The sequence below is a fragment of the Myotis daubentonii genome, chromosome 16 (assembly GCF_963259705.1).
Source record: "Myotis daubentonii chromosome 16, mMyoDau2.1, whole genome shotgun sequence".
Classification (NCBI taxonomy): domain Eukaryota; kingdom Metazoa; phylum Chordata; class Mammalia; order Chiroptera; family Vespertilionidae; genus Myotis; species Myotis daubentonii.
The window spans coordinates 17,821,749-17,834,588 of record NC_081855.1 but is presented as its reverse complement, the minus strand read 5'-3'; the positions used below and the strand labels follow the sequence as shown (position 1 = coordinate 17,834,588).

The following is a 12,840-nucleotide window of genomic DNA, read 5'->3' as shown; positions in this document are numbered from 1 at the left end:
GGCCCTCAACTAAGCATTTTAGTCCATAGGTTTTCTAATTCACCTCCCTAAAAAGTAGGTGCTATTATTACCCCCAATTTACATGTGGGGAAAACAAGTAAGAGACTCAGTATCTTGGTTGGCCAAGTTAATACGTGATGGAGCTGAGGTTGGAACGATGATTCTACAGGCTGCACTCTTTAACTAGGTTATATCCTCACGCCAGTTTCTATGTCATTGGCATATTCTCCCACCACCCAAAATTCTGACTCTGCTTACAAAAAAAAAAAAAAAAAGTTTTGGGGGGTAGGACTGTTTTTATTTCCCACATATAAAACTATAAGGCTCAATATGCTTTTTTAAATTACACAGCCTCTCTCCCTCCTTTCCCATCCCCCACTTGTCAGGTATAAATCTTTGAGTCCAAGTTTCAAGGTGAGGGTCCTGGGGGCCTTGAATTACAGTGAAGAAATGGGAAGCCGGGCAATTCGTGCTCTAGGAGGTGGAGGGGCAGATTGCTCCGGTGGTCCTGGCTTGTCTGTTCAGTAGATGATCGTGAGATGCAAAACCGTGGTTAGGAAGTGGTTTTACTAGAAGGGCAGAGGCAAGTGTTCTAGCCCCGCTGGAGAAAGGGTAGTTGATGCTGGCAGGCTCGCCCTTCCTCTCCCCGGTTATTTTTGGTCTCTGTGACCTGTAGGCTTCCTGTTGGTGGGAACAGAAGCGACATTACAGAAATGAACGCCAGGAGTCCAACAACCCATTCCCCTTGTCTCCTCCTTGGGTCCCGCAACCCCTCAGGGACCCGGGGGGATCTAGATTCTGGTGACCCGAGTAGCTCGGAGCATTTTATTTTAATCTCATCGCCTAATCCCTACGCTCGCCACCAGGCCTTGCAACTCCTGGGCTCCTCATGAGGCAGGGGATTGCTTTCCGCTCCTGAACCAGTTTACCCACCACCAACCCCTCTGCACTCCTCACATGCGGGCCTGGGTGCTGAGATCTGGACGAACCGGCCTGCTGGGGGGACAGGAGACGGCAGCAGCCTCCGGGCAGGTCCCTGCGTCACCGGGAGCCCACCTCACCGACCTCCTCAAGCTCCCCCTTTACGCATGCTCCCACTCACCGCCGCGACCCCAACAAAGCTGAAAGCCCGCCCTGCCCGCCTGGCTCCGCCCAGGAGTCCCGCGAGCGAGGATGTCGGCCTTGGCCAGGCCGGCCTGATGCTGCCACTTGCGATGACACAATAGAGAAGCCGCTCGGAGAATGGTGCGCCTCCAGGGAAGAGCGCGAACCCCGCGCCGCTTCCTGGCTGCTCCACGGACCGCTGCCCCCCAGCCCTCCCCCCATCCCCCGCCCCGGCCTCGATTCTCCGCCCCCGGCCCGCGCAGCCACGCCCCTGGGCGCTAATCACCCGGCGGGCGAGCTCCGGCGGGTTCTCCCGACACCAGCGCTCCCGCCGCGGGGAGGCGCACACGCAGCCTCTCTGCAGCCAGCTCGCCAGCCCTCGTCAGTACCTTCCTCTCGGCCCCGCTCTCCTGCCCCCGCGTGGCCAGGGGCGGGCGGAGGTGGAGGTCCCGAGCCTGATTCCCACCAGGGCTTTCGGACCCGCAGCTCGGTGACCTCCCGCATGGCGCGTAGGACCGAGCCCCCAGACGGGGGCTGGGGGTGGATGGTGGTGCTCTCGGCCTTCTTCCAATCTGCGCTGGTGTTCGGGGTGCTCCGCTCCTTCAGCATCTTCTTCGTGGAGTTCGTGGCGGCGTTTGACGAGCCGGCCGCGCGCGTCTCCTGGATCGCCTCCATAGGCATCGCCGTGCAGCAGTTCGGGAGTGAGTGGTGCGCCTGGGGCCGGTGTCCCCAGACGCTCGGGAGGGAGAGGGAATGCGGGGACAGGGAGGGAGGAGCGGGGAGATGGGGGAGTTGCCGGAGAAGGATGCCTGGAGTCTTCTCACAGAACGCCTTCCTCCTCCCCAGGCCCCGTGGGCAGTGCCCTGAGCACCAAGTTCGGGCCAAGGCCAGTGGTGATGGCTGGCGGCATCTTGGCAGCGCTGGGGATGCTGCTGGCCTCCTTCGCTACCTCCTTGACCCACCTGTACCTGAGTATTGGGCTGCTCTCAGGTGAGACCCTGGGGAGGGCAGGAAAGTCAAATGCCTGCGTCTTTGGACTCTCACCTTCCTCCTAGTCTTTCCAAAAGACTTCAGGAGACACTGAGAGAAAGTTTTGAGTAACACCTGTGCCCCGAAGGGAATTAAGAGGGATGACTCATTTAATAAACTTGGTGGAGCGGTTTAGACTTTCAGAGATAATGAGTCCACAGTATGCAAGCCCGGAGCTAGTGGGGCTGGAATGCAAAAGGAAGAATTACATAGTATATAGTTGTGGCAGGCACCGTGACTGTAAAACAGGTATCTATCCTGCTTACAGTTTTTTATATATTTAGGTGCTCCTATATTGGGTGCGTGTATGTTTTCCAGGGTTATAGCCTCTTGTTGGATCGATCCCTTTAGTATCACGTAGTGACCTTTGTTGTCTCTCGTCACGGCCTTCTCTACCCTATTTACAGATGAAGCAAGGCTTCAGACGCTTATGAAACTTGGCAAATGAAGACCACGCAGCCAGAAATAGTAGGGCCTAGGTGCAACTCCAAAACTCTGTGCGGGTTACTTTAAAAACATTATCTCTAGGTCTCTACAGTCCCATAAAGTGTATTACCCCCATTTGGGCAGATGAGGGGTTTGGGGCCGGGAGATTCAGTAAAGTCACACAGCCAGATAGTATCAAAGCCAGGATTGTAACCAGACCTGTGCTACCTTCTGCTGCTGGGCAATATTGGGATTACTGGGCGCCCTGAACTCCCAAAGAGTCCCAAAACCACCATTTTTTAAAATATATTTTTTTATTGCTTTCAGAGAGGAAGGGAGAGGGAGAGAGAGATAGAAACATCAATGATTGAGAATTATTGATGGGCTGCCTCCTGCAGGCCCCCTACTGGGGATCGAGCCCTCAACCCGGGGCATGTGCCCTTGGCTAGAATCGAACCTGGGACCCTTTAGTCTGCAGGCCGACACTCTATCCACTGAGCCAAACCAGCTAGGGCCATCATTTCTTTATCTTTTCTTTTTTCTGTCTCTTTATTATTATTATTTTTTTTTAACAGGTTCTGGGTGGGCCTTGACCTTCACACCAACACTTGCCTGCCTGTCTCGTTACTTCTCTCGCCTGCGATCCCTGGCCATGGGATTGGCACTGACTGGCGTGGGCCTCTCCTCCTTTGCTTTTGCCCCACTCTTCCAATGGCTGCTCAGCTACTATGCCTGGCGGGGCACCCTACTGTTGGTGTCTGCCATCTCCCTCCATCTGGTGGCCTGTGGTGCTCTCCTCCGCCCACTCTCCCTGAGTGAGGACCCTGCTGTGGCTGGCCCCGGGGCCCAACTCGCCTCCCTCCTCCATCATGGCCCCTTCCTCCGTTACACTGTTGCCCTCACCCTGGTCAACACCGGCTACTTCATTCCCTATGTGCATCTGGTGGCCCATCTCCAGGACCTGGATTGGGAACCACTGCCTGCTGCCTTCCTCCTCTCGGTGATTGCTATTTCTGACCTCGTGGGGCGTGTGGTTTCTGGGTGGCTAGGGGATATAGTCCCAGGGCCTGTGGCACGACTCCTGATGCTCTGGACCACCCTGACCGGGGTGTCACTGGCCCTGATCCCCGTGGCTCAGGCTCCCACAGCCCTGGTGGCTCTGGCCGTGGCCTATGGCTTTACATCAGGGGCCCTGACCCCATTGGCCTTCTCCATGCTGCCTGAACTGGTGGGGACTGGAAGGATATACTGTGGCCTGGGACTGGTGCAGATGGTGGAGAGCATCGGGGGACTGCTGGGGGCTCCTCTGTCAGGTAAGGGGGATGGGGTTTCCAGATGGCCATGTCATACCATTCAGGGAGGGGACTATTCACATTGGAGTGGATGTAAATATTGCCCTTTACATGGTATGGTATACCACATGGCCTGAATAACCAATCATTAGCGGCCCTGAAGTGGGCCCATGAGACAAAGAGATTGGGGCTGTGGAAAAACTCAAATAAGCTATGCGGAGCCCTTGGTAGGATGCCTGTCGCTTGGATTTTCAGACTTGTCTGGACCTGCTCTTACCCTTGGCCCATTTGGCCCCAGCTCAGATGTCTGAGTCATGTGGTCAAAGTTCTCCAGCCTTCAGATACCAGAACCTTCAGACCCTAGCGACTGACTATTAGATGACAGGGCCACAGTTGCTGGAAAGAAAGACACAGGTGTGCCTGCCTCGATCTGGATCCCAAAATCCCCACGGGCTGATATGGAGGGCCTTCCTGAAGGCAGGGAGGTGATGGGCATGACCTCTGAAGCCCCCTGGGACACCAGAGTTGTCAAGTGCATCTGGTCCTACCTTGGCAGTTCTAACTTTTCCAAGATGGCAGATTAAAGATCATTTTCCTCCTTCCGCCCAAAAATATGTCTGCGTCGTCGGTCCCAGGAAACAGATCACCCATGTGTGTTCTTTTTCTCTCTTGGATGTAGGCTACCTCCGGGATGTGACAGGCAACTACACAGCTTCTTTTGTGGTGGCCGGGGCCTTCCTTCTTGCAGGGAGTGGAGTTCTCGTCACGCTGCCTCACTTCTTCTGCGTCTCAGCTCCTACCTCCAAGCCCCAGGACCTTGGCACAGAGGCACCGGATACCAAAGCCCCCCTGCGAAGGAAGGGCTGGGAGAGGACTGAACTCCAAAAAGACCCGGAAAGCCAGAGATTGGCAGCTCCGGGTCTTCTGCCCCATATTGGTGCCCAGAGAACCACAGTGCCTTCAGCATCTTGATCTGTCTTCCACCACAGCTTGCCCAGGGCTCCTGCGATGTGTGTGTGCCAACTCCTAGTATTTTGTTGAGGACTCTTATCTCTTCTTGGCTTCCACAACCATTTCTGCAGGATCCAAGAGTTCAGCCTGCTCCAGTGAGCCATGAATCAACTGTGAAAATCAAAGGCCAAGAGACTTATTATGTTTTACAAGTGATCGATCTCTATCTAGTGTTGCCTACTACGCTTCTTCTCTGAAGACAGATGTTTGGGGATGAGGGATGCCCCTTTGAGATAAAACTGGATAATAATCAGAAACTCAGAAAGAATTGGAGTCCAAATGCTTGGGTTGGTTGAGTCGGGTCATGGCTGAGGGATAGAGGGGAGGTGTCCAGGAGCTCTGGGGACTCCAAGCATTTTAACCCTGGACTCTGCTCTCTGGACCACAGTTCCTCCCTTTTGCCCAACTGACCTCCCTCTTTCCCACTAGCCCCTGTGACTTAGAAGAGAAATGAAGGAAATGGTGGGGACATGGTGGGGGCAGGCATAGTTTGGTAGGGAGAGCTAAAGCTCAGAGAGCCTAGTCTGGGTCGAGGATTCTTGTATCCACCGAAGGCCAGCCAATAGAATGAGGTTGAGATACAGGAAGAGTTTTGAGTCAAGGAAATGAGGATGGGGCAGATGGCACCCATGAGCCTCCCTCTCCCTTAAACAAATTGAAGCTGGCAGGCAGACAACTTCTCAAAGACGCCCCGTTATAATGGCAACAACGTGGGCAAAGAGAAATGGACTGACTAGACAGATACCCGCCTCTCTCCCAGGCTTAGTGGGATCCTGTTCCTTCCCAGCAGCCTTTTGAATGTCTTAAGTAGAAAGTTTTCAGCGTCTTCGATGGGCTAACAATTGGAGCTTGCAGACACATTGGAAATTTTTTATTGAGGGAGAGGCTCAAACCAAAAGAAAATGGTCAACAGGAGGTGTCGGCGGTGGCATGCGGGCCTCCTGGGGACAGCAGGGCCCCCGGAGGAGCTGGGAGCAGCTCCCCCCTCTCAGGGGGAGGGGTGGCTGGAGGTGAGGCCGGACTGCAGGAGGGCAGCGCCCCAGGCAGCCCCAGGTAGATGGAGCTGCCTGAGAGGACGAAGGAGCCACACACGAGGAAGGAGGCCGTGAAGTCCCCCGTCTCATCCCTGAGGAAGCCTGAGAGGAAGGGGGAAGGAATTTAGAGGCCTCGGGCCCCAGGATGGGGGTGGGGGTGGGGATCTGCTGGCTCAGTCAGGCCCTTACCTGACAGCGGAGGGCCCAGAAGCCCCCCGAGGCTCATCAGCAGCATCACCAGCCCCGTGGCCTGTACCACACCTCCGATGCCCACCAGCCCCGGGAGCACACCGAACACCAGCGGGGCGTAGCTGCCTGCGCTCAGCCCGTAGGCCCCGGCCGCGGCCAGCAGGGAGCCCCCCCAGGCCTCCTCGCTCCCGACCACCGGCACCAGCCCCACGGCCAGCAGCCCCAGCCCCGTCAGAGCCCCGAACACCGCCAGCAGCCGCGGGAGGGGCACCCAGCCCTGGTCCGCCACCCACCCGCAGACCAGCCGGGCGCCCGCATCCCCCACCGCGGCCACGGCCACCACCAGCGCGGCCCTGTACCCCGCCAGGCCCCGGTCTAAAGCGTGAGGGGCCAGATGCACGTAGGGGACGAAGTACCCGCCCCCCACCAGGGCTGTGCCCAGAGCAAAAACCAAGAAGGCTGGGCGCGCGAAGAGACCCAGGCCGAGGGCAGCGAGGAGCCCGCGGGGTGGGGCGGGAGGGTCCCCGGGCAGCTGCAGGGGTCGCAGCAGGGCGCCGCAGGGGGCGAGGTGGAGGGTGATGGCGCCCAGGAGGAGCAGGGCCCCCCGCCAGCCGAAAGTATCCAGGAGGAGCTGCAAGGCCGGCGCCAGGAGCAGCGAGGAGGCTCCGTTGCCCGTCAGTGCCAGCCCCACGGCCAGGACTCGCCGGCGGGAGAAGTAGCGGGAGAGGGTGCCCAGGGCAGGGGCGAACGCCAGGGCCCAGCCGGCGCCTGCGGACGCAGAGGACTCGGGTCACTTGGTTAGGGATGCAAACGCTGAAGCCCTGTGCTGTGCATCTGAAACTGACATGTTGTCTGTTAGCCACGTTTTACTAAAAATAAAGTCACTTCAGTTTTAAAAGGGAAAAGACGGGGTGAGGACAGGGGCCTGGGATGCCTGGCCCCGCAATCCCAGCCCTGCTCTTGGGAGGACGCCCACCATCACCACCGCCACCACCGCACAGCTGGCCTCCGGCCCCCAACCAGCTCCTGCCTCCGCCATCACCCCTGAAGGACCGAGGACCGAGGACCATCCCCCCTCACCGGCGAGGACGCCCAGGCCAAGGTAGAGGTGCAGCAGACTCCCCGCGAAAGCTGAGAAGAGGAAGCCGAGGGAGGTGAGGACGCCCCCAACCATCACTACGGGGCGCGCCCCCCAGCGGGTGCTCAGGGCGCTGCCCACTGGACCTAGAAGGAGGCGGAGTCAAGGGAAGGCACGCCCTAACCCTCCACCTCCACCTCCAACGCTTCCCATTGGCTGTTTGCCTGGCCTAACGCTCCTCCCCCAGCCTACCAGCTCCCCCTCTCAACCTCAACCCACTCTGTTCTGGAACTGGGTGCCACCTGCCGTCCTTTCTCGGGTCACCTGGCAAGCAGGTGGGCACCCCACCACTGCACTCACGGCCCCTCCATCCCGGCTCCTGCCCCCCACCTCGGGGTGTGGGGGGCTCACTGGCTGCCTGCTGCACGGCCAGGGCCAGGGCGCTGACCCACGCCGTGTCCTGAGAGGTCCGGCCGAAGTGCTCAGCGATGTCAGGGAGGGCCAGGCCCAGGGAGCGCAGCAGCCCGTAGGAGAGCCCGTTCACCAGGAAGGCCGCGGCCGCCACCACCCAGCCCCAGCCTCCGTCCGGGCTTCCGTCCAGGGTCCCGGCAGGCTTGGGGGTCATCACCGTCTGGGGGAGAGAGGAGCACGTGGAGTGAAGTCTCCATGCCTGCGCTTCCTCTAGGGACCTGAGATCCAGCTCCTGGCTGCTTTCCCGGGGTGGGGGGTGGGTGTGGGAGGGGGGTGTCACCCGGAGCACGACAGGGAGGGGCAGAGGGGGCGGGGGTTGAGCCTAGGGATGCAACTCCTGAGTCAGCGAGTTACCCGCGAGACACCCGATTGGGGGGACAGGGATATCCCTGGAACTCCCCCTTCCCCCACACCCCCTACTCCTTACCCGACCCCTCCGGGTGGTGGGGGAAAGGACGAAGAACGGCTCGGTCTGGCTTCTTCCCGCTTCTGAGGCGGGCGGGGGAGGGGGTGGGGACCGAGGTGCCGAGGGGAGCGAGTGCGGAGATGGAGCCCCACTTGGACAGGCTCTCGGTAAACAGAGATCACCCCGGGGCCTGAGCCACCTGGGATGCTGTGTTGGGGAGGCGGGGGTGCAGTAGAGACAGCCAATCAGCGAGCCCAGGGTGAGGCCAGACATTGAGTCCCACGGGGATTAAGTTTTCTCTCTCTCTCTCTCTCTCTCTCTCTCTCTCTCTCTCTCTCTCTCTCTCTCCAAGCTCAGGAAAAGGGAGCAGCCAGGAATGAATGCCACGCACCGGCCCAGAGTCAAGCACCTGCTGCCTGCTGGGCACCCAGGGGACACGTGACTGCAACCCCAGCAAGCACAAGGCAGGTAGCGATGCGCTGGGACAGGGGCAGTGCCTCCACGGCCTGAGGGATGAGTAGAAAACGTTGCTGCAAGACCAGTACATCTTGGATGTCAGATCGCAGACCTCCACTGAGTGCTGGCTGTGTGCCCAACAGTAATATGTCCTCAGGACTTAGGGGAGGAAGAGGGACTCCCTAATTCCGAGGAGCTGTGATGTGCCAGGCACTCTTCACACATGTCATCTTCTCATCCTCACAAGAACCCTGTGAAGATGGTGTCATCTTCATTCTACAGACGAAGTAATTGGACCTTCCAGAGATTCGGTGACTTGCCCAAACCACGCAACTGAAAGATGGTGGAAATGTGTATTTACATGTTTTGGACTGCCCAACGGTGGGACCATACAAGGAGAAGAGCCCTAGCTGGTTTGGTTCAGGGGTTGGAGTGTCGGCCCCGGACGGAAGGGTCCCGGGTTAATTCAAAGGCATGTACCTCGTTTGCAGGCTCAATCCCCAGCCCAGGTCGCTCAGGCAACCAATCAATGCGTCTCTCACATCGATGTTTCTCTTTCTGCGTCTCTCCCCTCTTCCAATCTGTCTAAAACTCAATGGGAAAAATATCCTCAGGTGAGGATTAACCAGAAGAATAGACCCGGGACTGAAACAGGATCTGCCAGAGTGGAGGGAAATGGCCTGGAGACAGTCTGATACCAAACCGGCCTGGAGAGGCAGCCTTTTCAGGGCCAGAGAAGTAATGGTTCTAAGATAGGGGCCACTGGAAGGAGAGAAAGGATCTTTGCCATCAGAATCACTAAAGATTTAGAGATTAGACTTTTAAAAACAAAGTAAGAAATCTGAGAATTGAACCCTGCTATTGATTTTTTTAATTAAAAATATTTTATTTACTGAGCTGAGAGAGAGACTTGTCGTTCCACTTATTTAAACATTCATTGGTTGCTTCTTGTATGTGCCCTAATTAAGGATCGAACCCGCAACCTTGGCATATTGGGACGACACTCTAACCAGCTGAGCTAGCCGGCCAGGGCAAAAATTGTATACTTTATGATGTGTTCTCCTGATATTTCCTGTACCCACTTGGCACCATGTGTAGTACAGTATTATTGACTATATTCCCTATGCTGCACTTTACATCCCCACGAGTATTCTGTAACTACACCTTCACCTTTTTCACCCCATCCCCCAACACTCCCTCCTCTCTGGCACCCATCAGTTTGTTCTCTGTACCTATGAGTAAGTTTCTGTTTTGTTTGTTTCAGTGTTTCTCAACCTTCTGGCCCTTTAAATACAGTTCCTCATGTTGGGACCCAACCATAAAATTATTTTCATTGCTACTTCATAACTGTAATGTTGCTACTGTTATGAATCGTAATGTAAATATCTGATATGCAGGATGGTCTTAGGCGACCCCTGTGAAAGGGTCGTTCGACCGCCAAAGGGGTCGCGACCCACAGGTTGAGAACCGCTGGTTTATATTCTTTATATTGGCCTAGTAATATATGTACCACAGCTTTAAAAAAAAAATTATTGGGGTGACATTGGTTCACAAAACCATACAGGTTTCAAGTGTACAACTCAGCATTGTAAGTCCATTACCTAAAGCGAAGTCTCTTTCCATCGCCATTTATACCCCCATTGCCCACCTCCACCTAACCCACCCTATCCCTCTGGCTATCACAACACTCTCTTTGTGTCTATGTGTGAGATGTGTGAGATGTGTGTGTGTGTGTGTGTTTTGCTTAATCCCTTCACCTTTCATCAGCTGTCCGTCTGTTCCCTGTATCCATGCCTCTGTTTTTATTTTGTTCATTAGGTTCCACATATAAGTGAGATTATGTGTTACTTGTCTTTCTCTGACTGGCTTATTTCGCTCAGCATAGTAATCTTTAGGTCCATCCATGCTGTCGCTCGAAAAGTAAGATTTCCTTCTGTTTTACGGCTAAGTAGTATCCCGTTGTGTAAATGTACCACAGCTTTTTTAATCCACTCATCTACTAATGGGCATTTGGGCTGTTTCCAGGTCTTGGCTGTTGTAAATAATTCTGCAAGGACCATACAGGGTGCATATTTTCCTTCAAATTAGTGTCTCAGGTTTCTTAGGATATATTCCTAGAAGTGGGATCATCAGGTCAAAAGGCAGTTCCGTTTTTATTTATTTTTTTTAAAAAAAATATATTTTATTGATTTTTTACAGAGAGGAAGGGAGAGGGATAGAGAGTTAGAAACATCGATGAGAGAGAAACATCAATCAGCTGCCTCCTGCACACCCCCTACTGGGTATGTGCCCGCAACCAAGGTACATGCCCTTGACTGGAATCCCAACCTGGGACCCTTGAGTCCGCAGGCCGATGCTCTATCCACGGAGCCAAACCTGTCAGGACCAGTCCCGTTTTTAATTCTTTGAGAAACCTTCATACTGTTTCCCACAGTGGCTGCACCAGTCTGCATTCCTACCAACAGTGCATGAGGGTTCCCTTTTCCCCATATCCTCGCCAACACTTGTTATTTGTTGATTTATTGACGGTAGCCATTCTGACAGGTGTGAGGTGATATCGCATTGTGGTTTTAATTTGCATTTCTCTGATGATTATTGACATTGAGCATCTTTTCATATGTCTATTGACCATCTGTATGTGCTCTTTGGAGAAGCATCTATTCAGGTCCTTTGCTCATTTTTAATTGGATCGTTCGTTTTCTTGGTGCTGAGCTGTATGAGTTCTTTATAACTTTTGGACATTAACCCCTTATCAGATGTATCACTGGGGCTATGTTCTCCATTCAGCATGTGTCTTTCCATTTGGTTGATGATTTCCTTTGCTGTGCAAAAACTTTTTAGTAAAAGCATCCTTTGTACATTAGAATTAAGGTCACCATTGCTATACTTCAGCTATTTAAATCAGCAGATGTGTTCTTTGGTTTCATTCTTAAACAATATCAGAAAATTAGGTAAATTACAGTTTGGAGCATGTATCTCCCAAAAGCCACATGATGGCAGTGTTTCCTAATTGCTGAAAAGCATCTGCAGCTAAAGAAAAAAACAAATACCTTCTTAAGTAGTGAAACTGTAAACCTAACAAATACAGCATGACCTTTGATGGCTCTCCACTGCCTACAGGAGGAAAAGAATCAAATTTCTCTTCTTTGGGTATAAGGCCTTTCATAACCAAAAGTAGATCCAGAATACTTTCCCATTCCATTACCCTCCCCTTTCTCCCACACCCTTCCCTCGGCCACAGTGCTCACCCTCTCCATGGACATGCCTTTCAATGTATTCTCCCTCCTGAATTTTTGCATATGTCATGCCCTCTGTTTGTCCTGGGTGGGGCACAGGAGTCCTTGAAAGTTTAAGGTCCTGCCAAATACACCCTAGAAAAGTGGCCTCACTGGTTTTCCTGGCCTGGGTTGCTGTTGTGAAAGGCACCTGGGAGGTGGAGCCAGCAGATCCTCAGCCACCCGGAGGGCAGGGAGCCCACTTCCTGAGATGAGCGGTGAGGATCCTGTTCCAAGCTGAATGCAGTCCCCGGAAACAAACCTCTCCCTCTCCACGGTGAAGTGAAAATGCAAGGCAGTCAAAGAAAAGACTGGGCCCTCTGGGTCTGGGAGTTCTACAGAGTTATGCGGAGCACCTTCAAAAGGTACTTACCAACCCAGAGGACATTCCAGAGCCTGGCACTGGGGTGACTGGTTGTGAACAGGCACATTCCTCTTCTACCTCATGTCCCCTACATTCTTTTTTTTTTTAATATATATTTTATTGATTTTTTACAGAGAGGAAAGGAGAGAGATAGTCAGAAACATCGATGAGAGAGAAACATCGATCAGCTGCCTCCTGCACACCCCTTACTGGGGATGTGCCCACAACCAAGGTACATGCCCTTGACTGGAATCGAACCTGGGACCTTTCAGTCCGAAGGCCGACACTCTACCCACTGAGCCAAACCAGTCAGGGCATGTCCCCTACATTCTTAGCCAAAATTACCCTCACAGTACATCTTTTGCTCATTGAGCTAACGTAGCGTTGAGGTTAGGAGAATGGATTCCCAAGCTACACTTCCTTAGTTTGAATCCCATCTCAGCCACTTATTAGCTGTATGATTGTGAGCAAGTTACTCAATCTCTCTGTGCCTCAGTTTTCTCATCTCTAAAATGGGAATAATAAGAGTAGCTACATGGTAGGGTTTTTATGAGGATTAAATGAGTCACTGTGTATACATGTATTTAAAAAAGAACCTAAAATGGTGCCTGGAACGTGACATGTGTCTGCCCATATTGCTGCTGTTGTGACTTGGAAGAACCTGACTAGACCCTTCAAGCACCACCGTGATTTTGCCACCTGGCT

General features: G+C 54.0%; 2 protein-coding genes across 4 annotated transcripts; one reads left to right on the top strand and one right to left on the bottom strand.

The window, feature by feature from the left end:
• The first annotated feature begins 1,300 nt into the window (after positions 1-1,300).
• Positions 1,301-5,616, top strand: SLC16A13 (solute carrier family 16 member 13). 3 transcript variants are annotated; one of them, XM_059668867.1, is made up of 4 exons: positions 1,301-1,805; positions 1,951-2,094; positions 3,135-3,872; positions 4,531-5,616. In XM_059668867.1, exons 1-4 carry the CDS (start codon positions 1,607-1,609, stop codon positions 4,821-4,823), a joined length of 1,374 nt encoding a protein of 457 aa, XP_059524850.1. In that variant the 5' UTR covers positions 1,301-1,606; the 3' UTR covers positions 4,824-5,616. The 3 variants fall into 3 exon arrangements, with proteins under 3 accessions (XP_059524850.1, XP_059524852.1, XP_059524851.1); XM_059668869.1 differs by lacking the exon at positions 4,531-5,616 and adding an exon at positions 4,107-4,524; XM_059668868.1 differs by lacking the exon at positions 1,951-2,094.
• Positions 5,617-5,718: 102 nt separating this feature from the next.
• SLC16A11 (solute carrier family 16 member 11) lies at positions 5,719-8,211 on the bottom strand. The gene is made up of 5 exons (XM_059668872.1): positions 8,062-8,211; positions 7,575-7,794; positions 7,166-7,309; positions 6,086-6,853; positions 5,719-5,998 (listed from the first exon to the last, which is right to left on the bottom strand). The coding sequence occupies exons 2-5, from the start codon at positions 7,786-7,788 to the stop codon at positions 5,769-5,771; spliced, it is 1,356 nt and encodes a 451-aa protein (XP_059524855.1). The 5' UTR covers positions 7,789-7,794; positions 8,062-8,211; the 3' UTR covers positions 5,719-5,768.
• Between the last annotated feature and the right edge of the window lie 4,629 nt (positions 8,212-12,840).

Coding starts and splice junctions, on each gene's coding strand:
- SLC16A13 (XM_059668867.1), top strand. CDS start 1,607: ATGGCGCGTAGGACCGAGCCCCCAGACGGGGGCTGGGGGTGGATGGTG. Junction 2,095..3,134: donor GAGTATTGGGCTGCTCTCAG/GTGAGACCCTGG, acceptor TTTTTTTAACAG/GTTCTGGGTGGGCCTTGACC. Junction 3,873..4,530: donor GCTGGGGGCTCCTCTGTCAG/GTAAGGGGGATG, acceptor TCTTGGATGTAG/GCTACCTCCGGGATGTGACA.
- SLC16A11 (XM_059668872.1), bottom strand. CDS start 7,788: ATGACCCCCAAGCCTGCCGGGACCCTGGACGGAAGCCCGGACGGAGGC. Junction 7,310..7,574: donor GGCCGTGCAGCAGGCAGCCA/GTGAGCCCCCCA, acceptor GCCTCCTTCTAG/GTCCAGTGGGCAGCGCCCTG. Junction 6,854..7,165: donor TGGCCTGGGCGTCCTCGCCG/GTGAGGGGGGAT, acceptor CTGCGTCCGCAG/GCGCCGGCTGGGCCCTGGCG.